At 63.1% G+C, this 13972-nt stretch overlaps 1 protein-coding gene across 5 annotated transcripts in view; it reads left to right on the forward strand.

Annotated features, from left to right (window-relative positions):
• The window catches only part of CSNK1D (casein kinase 1 delta), a 32924-nt gene that overhangs the window by 18140 nt on the left and 812 nt on the right, over positions 1-13972 (forward strand). For 2 of the 5 annotated variants that reach the window (XM_019465833.2, XM_019465835.2), the window contains exons 3-9: positions 607-755; positions 1252-1480; positions 1915-2085; positions 2504-2652; positions 4352-4523; positions 5047-5186; positions 6471-8133. In XM_019465833.2, the coding sequence (XP_019321378.2) occupies positions 607-755; positions 1252-1480; positions 1915-2085; positions 2504-2652; positions 4352-4523; positions 5047-5186; positions 6471-6857 (1397 nt within the window). In that variant the 3' untranslated portion in view covers positions 6858-8133. The other 3 variants (XM_019465841.2, XM_019465837.2, XM_019465840.2) reach the window with 3 other exon arrangements.

Raw genomic sequence — 13972 nt, forward strand, 5'->3', positions numbered from 1 at the left:
TGGGAAGGGAGAATGAGCGCACCTCAGCTAAGCGGTCAAGGTCGTGTCCACAGTGATGGCGTCACCTTGACAGCACGGACCCCTGACATGAAGAGAAGGGCACTCTGCCTCTGCGGTCTTCCCCCCCCAAGCCCATCTTGCAACATCAGACACATCCCAACAGAGGGGCGGCCCCAGCACCCCCAGAACTGCCGGGCCACCGGAAACCAGGGACGACGTGAGAGACGGCTGAGTCCAGAGATGCCTGAGGAGACGTGAGGAAGGGGCAGACAGGATGACAGGAAAACCGAGGGCACCTGAACAGTGTGGACTTTGGTTGACAGCAGCGAGCCCATAGTAGTTTGTGATTTGTGACACATGCAGCACGCTGACAGGAGGCGCTGACAGGGAGTGGGGGGGAGGTGGATGGGAACTCCGCTTTTTCTAGACGAGCCCCTCTTGTCCTCTGGCACCTTCTCTTTCTCGGCCTGCTCACTCCGCCACCCGGGATGCTGGCCTCTCCCCGTGTCACTTCCAGCCACTGCCCGCCAGCCCTTGTCGCATGGCGTGTGTCTCATGTGGTGCGTCTGAGTGTGCGAGCACAGGCGTGTTGGGTTTCTCTTGCAGTGGGCATCCCCACCATCCGGTGGTGCGGAGCGGAGGGGGACTACAATGTCATGGTGATGGAGCTGTTGGGACCGAGCCTGGAAGACCTGTTCAACTTCTGCTCGAGGAAATTCAGCCTCAAAACTGTCCTGCTGCTTGCTGACCAGATGGTAAGAACCCCGCTTTCCAAAGTGCCGGGGAGCCCGGGTGCTCGATGCCTGCTTGGTTTGCCTCGGCAGTGTGATGGCGCATTCGGGTGCGGTTCCCTTTGTTTTACGCCTGTTGGTGGGTGGGGAGAAAGTGGGCATACGGTCACCTTTGCTGCAAGGCACTGACGGTTGGCCGGCTTTGGAGACTGCCTCACACGGCGTCGCCCATTCACGTGTGGGACTCTGCAGAGAGGCCGACTGCTGCAGACCCTCGTCTGGGAAGGGGGCGGTCCTGTCACCAGCCAGCAGTCCACCCACCACGAGAGCCAGCGAGGAAGACTGCAGGGGTCCCGAAGGTGGTCCGATCGGCGCCCTTCACTGGTTGTTGAGTTACTCTGCTCTGACCAAGGGGACGGGACGTGCAGCTAAGGGCGCAGCCCTCACTCTGCCGAGCCAGGATCCTTTTCCAAGGCTGCTGCTGGGGTTTAATGTCTCATCGTTCCTTCTCTGCTTCCAGATTAGTCGCATCGAATACATTCATTCAAAGAACTTCATCCACCGAGATGTGAAGCCAGATAACTTTCTCATGGGGCTGGGGAAGAAGGGCAACCTGGTCTACATCATTGACTTTGGGCTGGCCAAGAAGTACCGGGATGCCAGGACCCACCAGCACATCCCCTACCGCGAGAACAAAAACCTCACTGGGACGGCGCGGTACGCCTCCATCAACACGCATCTTGGAATCGGTGAGCCCGTGGGTGATGGGCTCTTCTGTGCCCCCGGTCACTGGCCCAGGCCGCCTTGGGCATGTCCATCCCTTAGCTCAGGGAAAGGCCAGCCCCTTGGGACACCCTGGGAGTGGCCAGCATGTTTGGCATGGAGGCTGTCATCGAACCTTTGTAGCGAAGGCTGTCTGGACTGTGGAGAACCTTTTGTGAGGTGTGGTGGGGGCGGGTAAGTGGCTGGGCTTTCTGACAGTAAACTTAATGTTGGTATCGCCCATCCAGGGGTGCCAGAGCCCCTAAAAGCACATCAGGGGTGACTTCTGGTGAGAAAGAATCCGAGAGTATTTTCTGTAGCTTTAAAAGTGCATTTCCACAGTAAGCATGCGCCTGGGGTCTTGGCTTTGCAGCTGCAGGCGCACGTGTGCTGTTCTTAACCCATTTCCCGTCTTTTCCAGAACAATCTCGAAGGGATGATCTGGAGTCACTGGGCTATGTGCTCATGTACTTCAATCTGGGCTCTCTGCCCTGGCAGGGGCTGAAGGCAGCCACCAAGAGGCAGAAGTACGAACGGATCAGCGAGAAGAAGATGTCCACCCCCATCGAAGTGCTGTGTAAAAGCTACCCCTGTGCGTGTCCTCGAGTGCAGGCGCTGGGTGGGCCTGTGGTCTCAGGGTGGGGTTAGGGTGGGGGTGCTGGGAGGCCGACGAGTCCCGCGTGGTGAGGAGGGGAAGAGTCCGTGGGTGACCTGTCCTTGGGCTGGTGGCAGCTTCCTGTCCCTGGTGCTCCTCTGCTTTCCGGGACCAAGGACCCAGGGAGTTCTTTGTTCCTGTGGAGAAATGCCCTGGGGGGAACCAGGCTGTGCTCTGTGGTGCTGGGTTTTCTTAAACTGTTTCCTGAAGTCTCAGTTCCCTCCCTGTGTGACCAGTGTTTCGGACGACATGTCTCGCGTGCCTGGTGTGTGGCAGGCAGTGGTGGCGAGAGCATCTGCAGCCACCAGTGCCCTGTTGGGCGCTGCTAGGTAGCACTGAGTATCTTGTTCTGCAGCTGAGTTCGCCACGTACCTGAATTTCTGCCGCTCCTTACGTTTTGACGACAAGCCTGACTACTCCTACCTGAGGCAGCTCTTCAGGAATCTCTTCCACCGCCAGGGTTTCTCCTATGACTACGTGTTCGACTGGAACATGCTCAAATTTGTAAGTGCTCTGCCGGTTGGTTAGACAGAGGCCTCCGCCAGACGAGGTGCAGGTTTTGGAAGGCGTGTCTGCCGCCTAGGGGGAGCCGAGTGCACCTGCTAGGGTCTTGGCCCGGTGTAGGGTGCATCTAGCCAAGGCTGGGAGGTTCCAAGAAGCAAGATCCCGGTGAGGGGACAGTAAAGAAGGCACTGTGTCAGCACTGGCCCCCCTGGAGCCAGTGGAATGTGTCTCCTGGCGCAGGTCTGCCTGGAACCAGGGCTCTTACTTGAATGACAGACCATGGGAACGTCATTTTATTAGCATTCTCCTCACCAAGAGCGCCATGGCTTTGACTGCCTCTGATGTTGAGGTGTGGCTCCCGAGATGTTGTCGTGCAGGGGGGTATGGCCAAGGCCGAGGGCTCCTGCCAGGCGACGTGACCACTTGCCCCTCCTCCCTCGGACCCAGCCGCGTGGGTGAGCGAGCTGGGTGGGTGCTCAGGAGGCGCGGTGCCTGGGGTCCAAGTGCGTTGACTTCCTTTGTTCCGGGGTTGTCGAATGGATGCAGGTTTGTGCTTGACTGCTGGGGGTGGGGGTGCAGAACTTGAGCTTTGGTGTTTGCATTCTCTAAAACAGGCTGCCTGTTACAGGAATCTAATTAATCTTGAGATACTATTGCCAGAAACTTCCAGGGTTTTTCTGGAACTTCTTCCTCTTTTGTTACAAATTTGTTATATTTAGTTACGCGCTTAAAACAGAAATTGGAACCTTTCCAGGGTGACAAGATCTGGCGGAGGAGCGGAACCTCCTCTCTAGACAGCACAAGCCAGAAAGGATTACTTTGCGGCCTCGCGGGTACCCGGGTGTTCGTGCAGGGGTCTGTGCCGTGTGTGGGAGAACCAGGTGTGCCACAGTGGGCTGGCGCGGGACGTGCCCCCACAGGTCGCCCGGAGTCTGGGTGACGTTCCGGCGGCATCCCCCTCCCAGTGGGGCCGGCCGCCCTTCTCCGGGCAGGGCTGGGGCGTGGCTAATCGCAGCTCTGTGGTGCTCGTGCTGGAACAGCCACGCGGCTCTGCGCCGCCACTGAGAAGCTGCCACGGGTGGCGTGTTACTCGAGCGGGTGCGGAGGAAGACTTGTGCGGAAACCGGTGGTGGCTGGATTTGGCCCGTGGGCTGCCGTTTGCAGACTATTGCCTGACGGCACTGGTGATTAGAATGTGGTGGCGGGTGTCCTGTCCCCACTCGCCCGGTTCATCGCGTAACTAGCTGTTTGTGCTGGGAGTGAGTTAAGTGGTGTCCACCACGTGGGTCCTCCTCGGACAGCCCTGGCCACCTGAGTCCTTGTCCTGTGGCCACTGGCCTGACATCCGCCCTGGGGCCGGAGATCTGGGCTCTGCTCAGGCCTCCCACCGACCGGATGCCAGCACGTTGGGCCCACCGCTGCCCTGACCTCGTGTGATTTCCCGTCCCCGTGTGGGTGTTCACAGGGAAGAGGCCACCCAGTTGCTATCAGTGAGGGGGGTTCAGGAGCGTCGGGGACGACCTCTGCGCACTCATAGGGTCAAGGGGCGGGCCGCCATCCTGGAGGGAGAGGCGCCTCATCCCAGCTGGCTGCAGGTCCCAGTGCCCCTGGTGTGTGCTTGAGTCGCAAGGGGCAGCCGGGACCCTTGGGCAGTTTCCACCGAACCCTGTTCAGTCTAGTCTTCCTGCTTCCTTCGCAGGGAGCCAGCCGGGCAGCTGATGACGCTGAGCGGGAGCGCCGCGATCGAGAGGAGCGGCTGAGGCACCCTCGGAACCCAGCCGCCCGCGGCCTCCCCTCCACGGCCTCTGGCCGCCTGCGGGGCACCCAGGAGGTGGCTCCTCCCACCCCCCTCACCCCTACCTCACACACTGGTGAGTGGGCTGAGGCCACGTCTCCCCAGCAGGCACCGGGGCTTCTGGTGTGCACGTTGGCCGCTCCGGTTGTTGGAGCTGCAGGGCCCCGCGCCGGGTGAGGCTGTGTGCGTCCCGCTTCTGGTCGACTCTGGTTCCCGAGGATGGGCAGGCCAGGGGACGTGTGTTTCACTGGACTTGGAGGACCCTGCCACTGAGACATGGATGGCTCCCCTAGGAACCTCTCTCCCCGCCCGCCCCTCTGTCCCCTCCATGAGCGGCCCCCTGAGCACAGAGGCCTCGAGCTGCCCCCTTCCGCTGCTTGAGCTCCTGGGAAAGTCCGCCCGGAGCCAGCACACTGGTGTCCCTGGGCACTCCGCGGGCCCTGCCCGCCGCTGCCGACCTGGAAATCTGGTGGGGCCCCGCGGGGTACAGCGGCACCCACTTCCCCGCGTGCTAGACGCCGAGGCCGCTGAGGAGAGGCCTCCTCTTGCTGATGGCAGGGCTGCCCTGAGGCCTCACCCTTGCCCCGTCTCTTCTCCAGCTAACACCTCTCCTCGGCCCGTGTCTGGCATGGAAAGAGAGCGGAAAGTGAGTATGCGGCTGCACCGCGGCGCCCCCGTCAACGTCTCCTCCTCCGATCTCACGGGCCGACAAGATACCTCCCGCATGTCGACCTCACAGGTATGTGCTCCGCACAGGCACGCGCTCCGGGCTCGGCGAGGTCGGGACGCTGCGGCCCGTGGGCTTTCTGTGTCCGAGCTGGTCTTCGGGCGCCAAGAAGAGTGGGGCGAGGGTGTGGAAGGGCTTCCTTCCTTCCTGCTTCCCCTCGGCCGTCCTTTCCGAGTGTTAAGCGGGGAGGGACGCGGCGCCCTTTGCGGCTCTGCAGCCCCTTAGTTCAGAGCCTACTGCGGGCTGTGCAGAGGAAGGGCTCGTCTCCCGGCCGCGCTGGGACAGGTAGTGGGGCCTTTTCTCTTCTGTGGCCCTCCTCGCAGCCCATCCCCAAGCCAGCCCTGGAGGCTCGGCCGTCTTCCGGTGCAGACTTGAGATGCCACGCCTGCTCACACCACACGTCTGTCATGGGCACACACAGGCTTGGAGGCCCTTTGCTCACACTCGTTGGGCAGGCGGTCCCCGTGGATTGCTGGCGGCCACCTCGGCCCCTAGAAGGTGGCCTGGACAAGCCTGTCAGCGCGCGGGTGAGGGTTCCCGTCTTCTGAGGTCCCTGCCCACCTGCCTTCTTTCTGACGAGGCAGGTGTCCTCAGAGAAATGGCTCGGTCACGCACATGGGTCCCTTCCACCCACATCCTCCTCTTCCCTTTCTGACTTTGGTGCTGTGGCTCTTCTGCGTTCACCCACGTGCCCTCCACAGATGAGCTCTTTTCACACACTTGGACCTTCTTGCTCAGGTAGCTGTCAGGGCCCTCTCCTGCTTCCAACAGGGTCCTCTGGGTGCCTGTGCCCCGTGGTATCTGCGGGGGGTTGGGGGGACGGGCACTGGTTTTGGGGAGCACCCTGGAAGCCCGGGTCCTGGGTCACGCACCCCTGGCGGTGCCCCTCCGGCTCACTGTGGTACCTCTCTCGTTGACGAGTTAGCCTTGGGCCCTGCTGCTGGCACACGCTTGGTGCTGGGCGTATCTTGGTGAATTGCTGGGCCGAGCACGTTGGTTAGGAGAGCACAGGGTCTGTGAGAACTGCCCAGAACCTCAGTTCTGCAGCGTCTGCTTGATCTTCTGGCAGAGGAGCAAGGAGGGAGCGCTCCTGATCACTTTTATTTTAGCCCGGTAAAGTGAATAGTTTCGGTGTGACTACCTCTAGGTTGCTGGTAGTTCTGCCAGAAAGGGGTTGTCTTTGTACGTAACTTTTTCCCAAAGAGATTAAGGATCCGTGTAGTTCTAATTGTGGGGCTCGAGGAGTCTGGCCAGCGTAATGAGCTTGGGCCCCACACTGCACCTCCCTCCCCGCAGGACACAGAAAGGGCTATGGGCTTCTTCCCCCAAGCCCTGGAATCCATGAATCGGCAGCAGGAAATAGATCGTAGGCAGCGTCTGCCCACGTGTGGCCAAGAGCCCAGGCATACAGCCTGCTCCAGGGCCCCAGGTACCCCAGGCAGGGACAACCGGGAGTCTGTGGACCCCAGGGGCTCTGTCTGGACTCAGGATCTACGTGCTGGACCTCAGCCAGCAAAGGTGAAGGAAGGGGCAGAGCTAATTCTCTTTAAGGGAAAAGAACATACGTGGAGGGTTTGGGACGACAGAGGGCCCGAGGCTGCTGGGACCGAGCCCAGCTTCTCCCGCACGGTGTGGCCAGCCTCAGCCCACATGCCCTGGGGCCTTGCTGTGAAGTCTCACTGAGCAGAGGCGAGTTTGCAACTGGGAGTCCCGTGTTCCGCGTCCTTGTTCTTTGTGCTTTCCGTGTGAAGAAGCGTGGGACTGGACCAGAAGGACGAGGCTCCAGAGGTGTGATGGGGAGGTGTCTCCCCTCTGATAGAAGCACTGGTCCCCCTGGGGGTTTTCTTAGGGTCTTTGTGTTGAGGACACGGCCCTGGGATGTGTCCCTGACGCACCCCCGACCCAGAGATGGTCCCTCCTTTGGGTTTTCCGGGTCACCCACCTGCGCTCTTGGGAGACTCTGCACCAGGCTCCTGCCCTCCACGGGGGGTGACGGGCACCCTGTGGGACGGCAAGAGTCTCTTTCTGAGATTCTTGGCGGGGGTTGCCCCCCAGTGTCGGCCCCGGTGGTTTGGAAGTTCCAGCTTGTGTGATTCTGTGGGTTCCGTTCACGCTTCCCCAAAGGAAGTGGGCTGCAGGTAGAGCCAGGGATGCTTCTGTGAAGCGAGGGCGGCCCCCATGGGGCTGAGGCCGTGCGTGTTCTGTCCACCTCCCCCGTGGCTGCTTCTCGTCTGGGTTCTCTGTGAGCTTTGAAGAGATGTCGTGTCTTGTGCAGATGTGCGATGTCGGAGGCAGTAGTTCTTCCCGGAAGGCGCTCGAGCCGCCGGCCGGCCTGTGGGGGACGCTGCTGACTCTCCAGCTGGGCGCGGGGAGGGGCCGTTGACATCTGTGTCCCTCGTCCCCACCCCTTAACCGTGGTGCGCTCAGACTTTGCAGGAGGGTGACCATTCCTTGCCTCTACTTCCTTCTGGAGGGGGCTTGTGCTAGAGCACGGTCCCCACGCTCCCGACCCAGGGCACGAGTCCGACTTGTCAGCCAGAGCAGTGAGGACCCCAGAGGGCATCTGGTCGATGAACCTGTTTGTGCGTTTCTGTCTTTGAGAAGAAAAGGCCTCGCGGGTCCGGTGCCGTGAATAGAACGTGACACGGCCTCTGAGGTTAACTCCTTTCTAGTGAGACCCGTGGCCCCCTTGTCTTCCCTGTGGCCGGTCCGCGTGTCAGGAGGGGTGGCCAAGCACAGGCAAGGCCTGGGGGCGGGGCCCACCGCGGGCCCCCATCCGGAAGTGTCAGGTTCACGCTCTGCCCGATGAGGCGAGAGGAGCGGCTGCGGCTGCTCTCGTCGTTCCCGGGGTCCCCTCTGGGGCAGCCTGGCCGGGTCGCGGACCCAGTTGAAGCGAGGTGCGGAAGGCCTCAGTCCTGCTTGCCGGCGGAACCCTTACCAACGGCTGTCTTTTCCCCCCACCTCAGAATAGCATTCCTTTCGAACACCACGGCAAGTAGCTGCACGTCTCCCGCTGGAAGGCAGCACCGGTGAGTGTGCTCATGTCGGGGCCCGGCAGGCGGCAGGCGCCTGGCGGGGCGGGCACGGACCACCCCTGCGTCCGCCCCGGGGGTGCGCAGGCGGGACCGGGCTTGCATGCCGGGTGCTGCAGGGAGAGCGCGTGCCCTCCGCCCGGTGCTTTTCCGTGAATGGATTCCGGAGCGGCCGCGCTCAGCCGCCCGGTCTGGGGGCGCGCGGGGCGGCCCTGGGACCCTGCCCGCCGTTGCGCTGGCCGTCGGCCCCGTCCGGAGCCCGGGGCCGTGCGCTCGTGCGCGGCCCCGGCGGCCCCAGGGCACTCGAGCCGCCCCGGCCCGGGGTCCGTAGTGTGGGGCGCGGGGTGTGTCGTCCTCAGCTGAGCGGCCGTGCTTGGTGGGGGCTCTTGCGCTCTTGCTGCGGGAGTCTCCCGGTGGTCTCTGCCGCCCTGGCTTTGTCACTCTCTTCTTTCGCATTTATTTCTGTCCTCGTTTGTTTTTCTTTCCGACCTCGGTCTCTGCTCAGCATCCCGTCCGTGCTGCCGTCTGTATTAACCCGTCAGCCACAGCCGCCTGCTCCCCTGCCTGCCGTCGGCGCATGGCTGGGCACCCGAGCCAGGCCCGCTCCCGTCGGTGACGCCGTGGCTCCTCGTGGCCAGGGCTCGCCGCCGGCGCCGCTGCGGCACCTGCCACGGTTCCGGCGTGGCCGCGTTCCCCGGGGCGCCCTGACGGGAGCTGCTTCTCACGTCTCCCCCCTCCACGGGGAGTCCCGGTGCCCACACGGCGCCTCGTCCCTGCTTCCTGAACACCAGGTTACTTTCCAGGAAGGGGGTGCTGGGAGCAAGTACCTCTTCCGGCTTGGACTCTGTCTGGTCTGATTGTTCTCGAGCTTCTAGCTCCGTGGCCACCGGCCTCCTTGCTTGCATGCTTCTTCCTCCTTCCCCGTCTTCCTGTCACTCGTTCCGCTGAGCACGTGTCCTGGCCGCAGAGGGACCTTCCGGCGTGGCTGGGCGTCTGGCGCGGGCGTCCAGAGTAGGGTCGGGCAGCGTCCGTGTCCCCCCCTCGCCGTCACTGCTGTGTCGTGCCCAAGTCTGGCCGGCCCCGTGCCTCTGGCCTCATGCTGACCTTCTCCTGTGCTTTGGCTCCGACAGATTCCCGGTCGGGTGGCTTCCAGTGGTCTTCAGTCTGTGGTGCACCGATGAGAACTCCTTTCCGCTGTGAAGGGCAGACAATGCATGGCTGGTCTACTCTGTTACAATGGCTTTACTAGTGACGCGCCCCCCGGTCTAGAACCGAAACGTTAACACCGGGAGCTCTCCAGGCCGCCCGCCCAGCGACGCCCGTGGGGGAAACAAAACACAAACTAACCCGGACAGACCGCAAAGCTCTGCCGTCGCAGGGGCTGCACCGAGGGCCTCCCACGCGGCCTGCTCGTCTCGGGCTGGGAAGAAAAGCAGAGTGTGAGAGACAGTTGCAGAGAGAACCAGACTCCCGCTCAAGAGCCTTTCAGTCCCCCTGCGGTGGCGGCGCCCTGCTCCCTGACGAGCCCACTGTAACCACCGATCTTCTACTTGGTTAAGACAGTTTTGTATCATTTTGCTAAAAATTACTGGCTTAAATCTGTGTAAAGAAACCTGTCTTTTTATTGTTCCTTTCTCGTCTGTTTCTGTGGTCCTGAGACAGATGTTGCCTCTAAAGAACCCCCGGAGCAGAGGCTGGCGTGGAGCTTCCGCGTAGGCAGAGCGCGTCAGGGAGCAGAGCGCGGGCGCCGTCCTCTGCTTTGTGGTGCGTGTGTCGTGGGGTCCGCTGTGGAGAGGGGTTTTCTCGTCAGAAGTGCCGTCCCGTGTAGACGTGTGTGTAAGTGCCCCGTGCGTGTCCGTGTGTGTGCCGTGTGCCGTGCGTCTTGTGGCCTCGTTACGCTGGTGCTGGCTGTCACTGTCCCTTCCCCACCTGAAGCGGAAGGCCCGTGCGACGAGGTCCTCGGAGCGGTTAGGGAGCCAGGCTGCGCCTCATCCCCCTGGACGCGGCCAGAAGGAAGCCGAGCACCGAAGATCTCAGAGGCCAAGGCTTTGCGTGGCGCGTTGCTGGTGCCTCGGGAGAGGATTTCGAGCGAGAGACGTCGGACCCTCCGTTGGGGTCACGTGTGGTCGTTTTGGCGGTGGTGTTGCCTCCGTGTCTTTGAATTTGGGAAATGTTCTGAACGGACTGTAACCGTGATCGGTGTAGATTGGCCCTCGACGTGTGTTAACATCTGTGTGCTCAGAACCAAGGGCGTGGCGGTGTGCCCGGCGCCGGGTTTGCCCACAGAGGCCTCGGCCCAAGGGAATCCACCCTCAAGTGCCAAGAAGCCGGTGACTCGACCTGTGTCCAGGAGGGTGTGGCGTCACGCACTTCCTTCCGGGACTTTCGTTGGGACCTAGCAAACCCCACGGGGGTCAAGAAGCAGGGCGGGGCTGAGTCTCGCCAGAAGGAACCTCTCGGGGCCCCTGGGCTCCTGGTGGTTTGCCAGGACGCTCCCTCATCTTGTCGCAGGCAGAGGCGCCAGGTGGCAGCCCGGAGCCCCCGTCGCGGGAAACAAGGTGCAATATAGGTGTTTGGGGGAACTTCCGCCTCTCCTCCTGCCGCCCCCTGCACAGTGCTCTGTGTGGAAACCAGGGCGCTGGCAGCAAGTGGACCGGAGAAGTGTCCGTCTCTGTTTCCCCTTCCTGCCCCCGCAGCCGCTAGCGCCGGAGCGCGGCCATCTGCTTCTTTGTGAATCCTGAACTGGCTGTTCTGTTTGGGGGCGCGGGGCCTGGGCCAGGCGGGGCGGTGGGAGCGCGGTGCGAGCTCGGGCGGGTCAGGGTGGGCTGGGACCCTCTCCAGAGGTACGCCTGCCCCCTGGCGGGGCGTGAGCAGCACAGCCCCCCGGGTGCTGCCCGACGCCGGTAGGGACAGCCTGCTCACGCTCTGCATCTGGGCTTCCACCTGAAATTGCCGGACGAACCGAAAGGCGGGCCCAGCTCCCCGGGCCCGTGGCTGTGCGGCTGTCCGTCCGTCCGTCCGTGCACACTTGCTGCCCTCCCGGTGTTTAATTCCCCGTCACGACTGCAGGACGCGTAGTTGCAACGTCTGTATCAACCTGTGTATCGGTGGCCGGTCTCTGACTTGGCACGTTTGTGTGATCACTGCATCTATGTACTACCACCGTGTAAATAATAAATCCATGATGACTTCTACCTTTCCCCCTCCCCCGCCCTCCACATGGTCTTTATTTCATCCGTTTGAGAGGGGCCCTGTGTGTCTGGCCTGCCCGCGGCCCGTCGGTGGTGTTGGTATAAGCTGGTCGGGAGCAGGTGGCCGGGCGGGCTGCCACTTCTGCGGTTCCAGAGCCGACGCCTGCACGGGCCGTGCGCACACACGTGCCGGTGCGCTCGGGGGCCCCTTCTCCCCCCGGCCTGACCACCTTCACGGAGCAGGTGCCTGAGCCCCGTGGCCCCACGGGCAGCACCAAAAGGAAGCACTGTCACCTGCCTCGAGCATTGTGGGGAGACAGCCGGCCTGTCATGGTCCTACAGCCGCCGAGGGGGACGTGGTTCCTGGGAGGCAGCTCCAGGGTGGGCCCCTCCATTTGTTGAACTCGCAGCCTTGACCTCCCTTTCCCACGTGCACTGTTGAAGCCCTGCAGCCCCCGTGAGCCCCACACCCCACCGAAGACGAAGGCGTGGGGTTGGCCTACGTGCGCCTGAGGAGCCAGCTGCTCCCCGCGAGTGTGCGGTAACCCAGCACAGCCCTCCCCTTTCTGCCAACTCTGGCTGAGCCCAGTGGGCCGCCGGGTTCCGGAAGAGGGCTGGGCTCTTCCTTGGCCCTCCCCACTTCCCAGCCACCAACGTTGGGAAAGCAAAATTCGGGCCCCTTGTTGCTCCCCCCAGCCCAGGTGGCAGGGAGACCAGCCCCGAGCTGCCCTCCTCTGTTCTGCTGGGAGGGGGCCGCGGGCAGACAGGGGCCGTCACGCTGCCCTCTGCCCAGAGCCTGCCTGCCCTGTTCCTTGGCCTCTCAGCAGTGGAAGACGCCTGACGGTCCCCATCTTCCTGACCCAGGGACCAGCCGCTGGGCTGGGGCACAAGGCTCAGTACTCAGGAGTGTGTGCAGAGCCTCCGCTGAAAGCCGTTTGGAGCCCCTCCTGGAAACCCCACACCCTGTCCTTCGTCCCTTTGTCCTCCTCCTGTGTCCAGAGCCTGGGTGCTGCCTCCCGTGTACCCGTGTTGGGTTACAAGGATCCACCACGTTGTGCGTCCTTGAGGCCATGGATTGGGTGCTGGGAAGGACTGGGCAGTCCGTCGGGGCCGCTGCAAGTGCCGCCTCCCCCCGTCGGGCTCCCCCGGTTCAGGGCCCACGCGCGTGCACCAGGGGCTTCTCTGCATAGGCTCTTCCCAGCGTTTGTATGTGGCAGGTCCACCCAGGTCCGGCCAGGCTAGGGGCAGCAGTCTGGGGTGATTTAGGGTGACGTGTGCGTACCTTCCAGGGAGGGGCCAAGAAGGCCCACCGGGGGGGGGGGGGGCTTGGCACGGGCGCCTGCCTCACTTCGCATGGGGCAGTCTCCACGGGGTGCTGGAGGGCGAGGGATGGCCCCACGAGCACTGACTGCTCTCCCTGACTCGTGTGAGGGAGGAGTGCTCAGCCCTGGGTGGCCGCAGCTTCCTGAGGACATCCAGGTTTCCTGTTTCCCATGTTGGGCCCGGCCGGAAACACCTGGAACCAGAAAACTAGGCAGATAAGACTGCCTTGCTCACCCTCTCCCTCTGGCCTTGAACCTCAGCCTCCGGTCTGGGGTGGAGGCGTTGAGACTGTGCCCAGCAGGGGGCCTTGGGTCCACCTCACGTGTCCACCAAGGTGCCGGCTAAGGGGACAGGTGGACCCGCGTTCCCTAGGCCAAGGGGAGGGTAGAGGAACCCTTGTTCACCCTGGAGTGCGCGTGCTTGCCCGTGGACCCCAGCCCCCCCGGCCAGCTGTGTGCATCCTGCCTCGATTGGAGCGATCATCTCAGAATTGCTTAATGTTAAGTATCCCTAGGGCAGGACTCGCGGGGTCGCTGGCCCCCATGCTGGGCCAGCCTTAGGACGCAGGCATGGAGACGGGTGAGGACGCCCACTTCAGTTGCTCCTGGCCAGCGCTGGGGAAGCAGTTTAGGGTGAGGGTTGGGGAGACTGCAGCGCGAGGTCCAGGAAGCCCACAACAGCTCTTCGTGGCCAGCAGCAGCCAGATGGAGCTCCTGCGGCCGAGAAGGGGGAGGGTACAAACAGCCCAGCGGGCCCTGCCTGGCTCACCTGAACACGGGCCAAGGGCAGTAGATGCGGGCCTCCGCCTTGACCCCTGCGGCAGCTGGCATCGCCACAGCCCCCGCCCCCCACAGAGGGCCCGGGCAGACCAGGATGGGCATCAGAGCCCTGGGGCTATGGGCAGGTGCTGCAGGCGGGTGCCTGGCTTCACACAGCTCGAGGGACACATGGAAGAGGGAGAGCAGCAGCCCCCCGGGGGGACATCTCTGGCCGGGACAAGGTGTGAGCTTTCACTTGCTTTTCGTTGCAGAGGAGCAGGGACGTGGCATCTCTCCGGCTGCACGCGGCCCGCCAGGGTGCCCGCTGCCGTCCCCAGCGCCCGCGACGCACCACCTACTGAGGCGGCCCCAGCGGCCTCTGACCGGGCTCCCAGCCACGCAGGCCACCACTGGCCACGAGGGCAGGTGGGTGTGAGGTACCCGGGGCGAGGCCAAGCAGGGCTGGACCAGGAGGACGGGAGCAGATGCCCACC

This window comes from Panthera pardus, unplaced genomic scaffold, assembly GCF_024362965.1.
Source record: "Panthera pardus isolate Hobbes unplaced genomic scaffold, ASM2436296v1 HiC_scaffold_3, whole genome shotgun sequence".
Taxonomy (NCBI): Eukaryota; Metazoa; Chordata; class Mammalia; order Carnivora; family Felidae; genus Panthera; species Panthera pardus.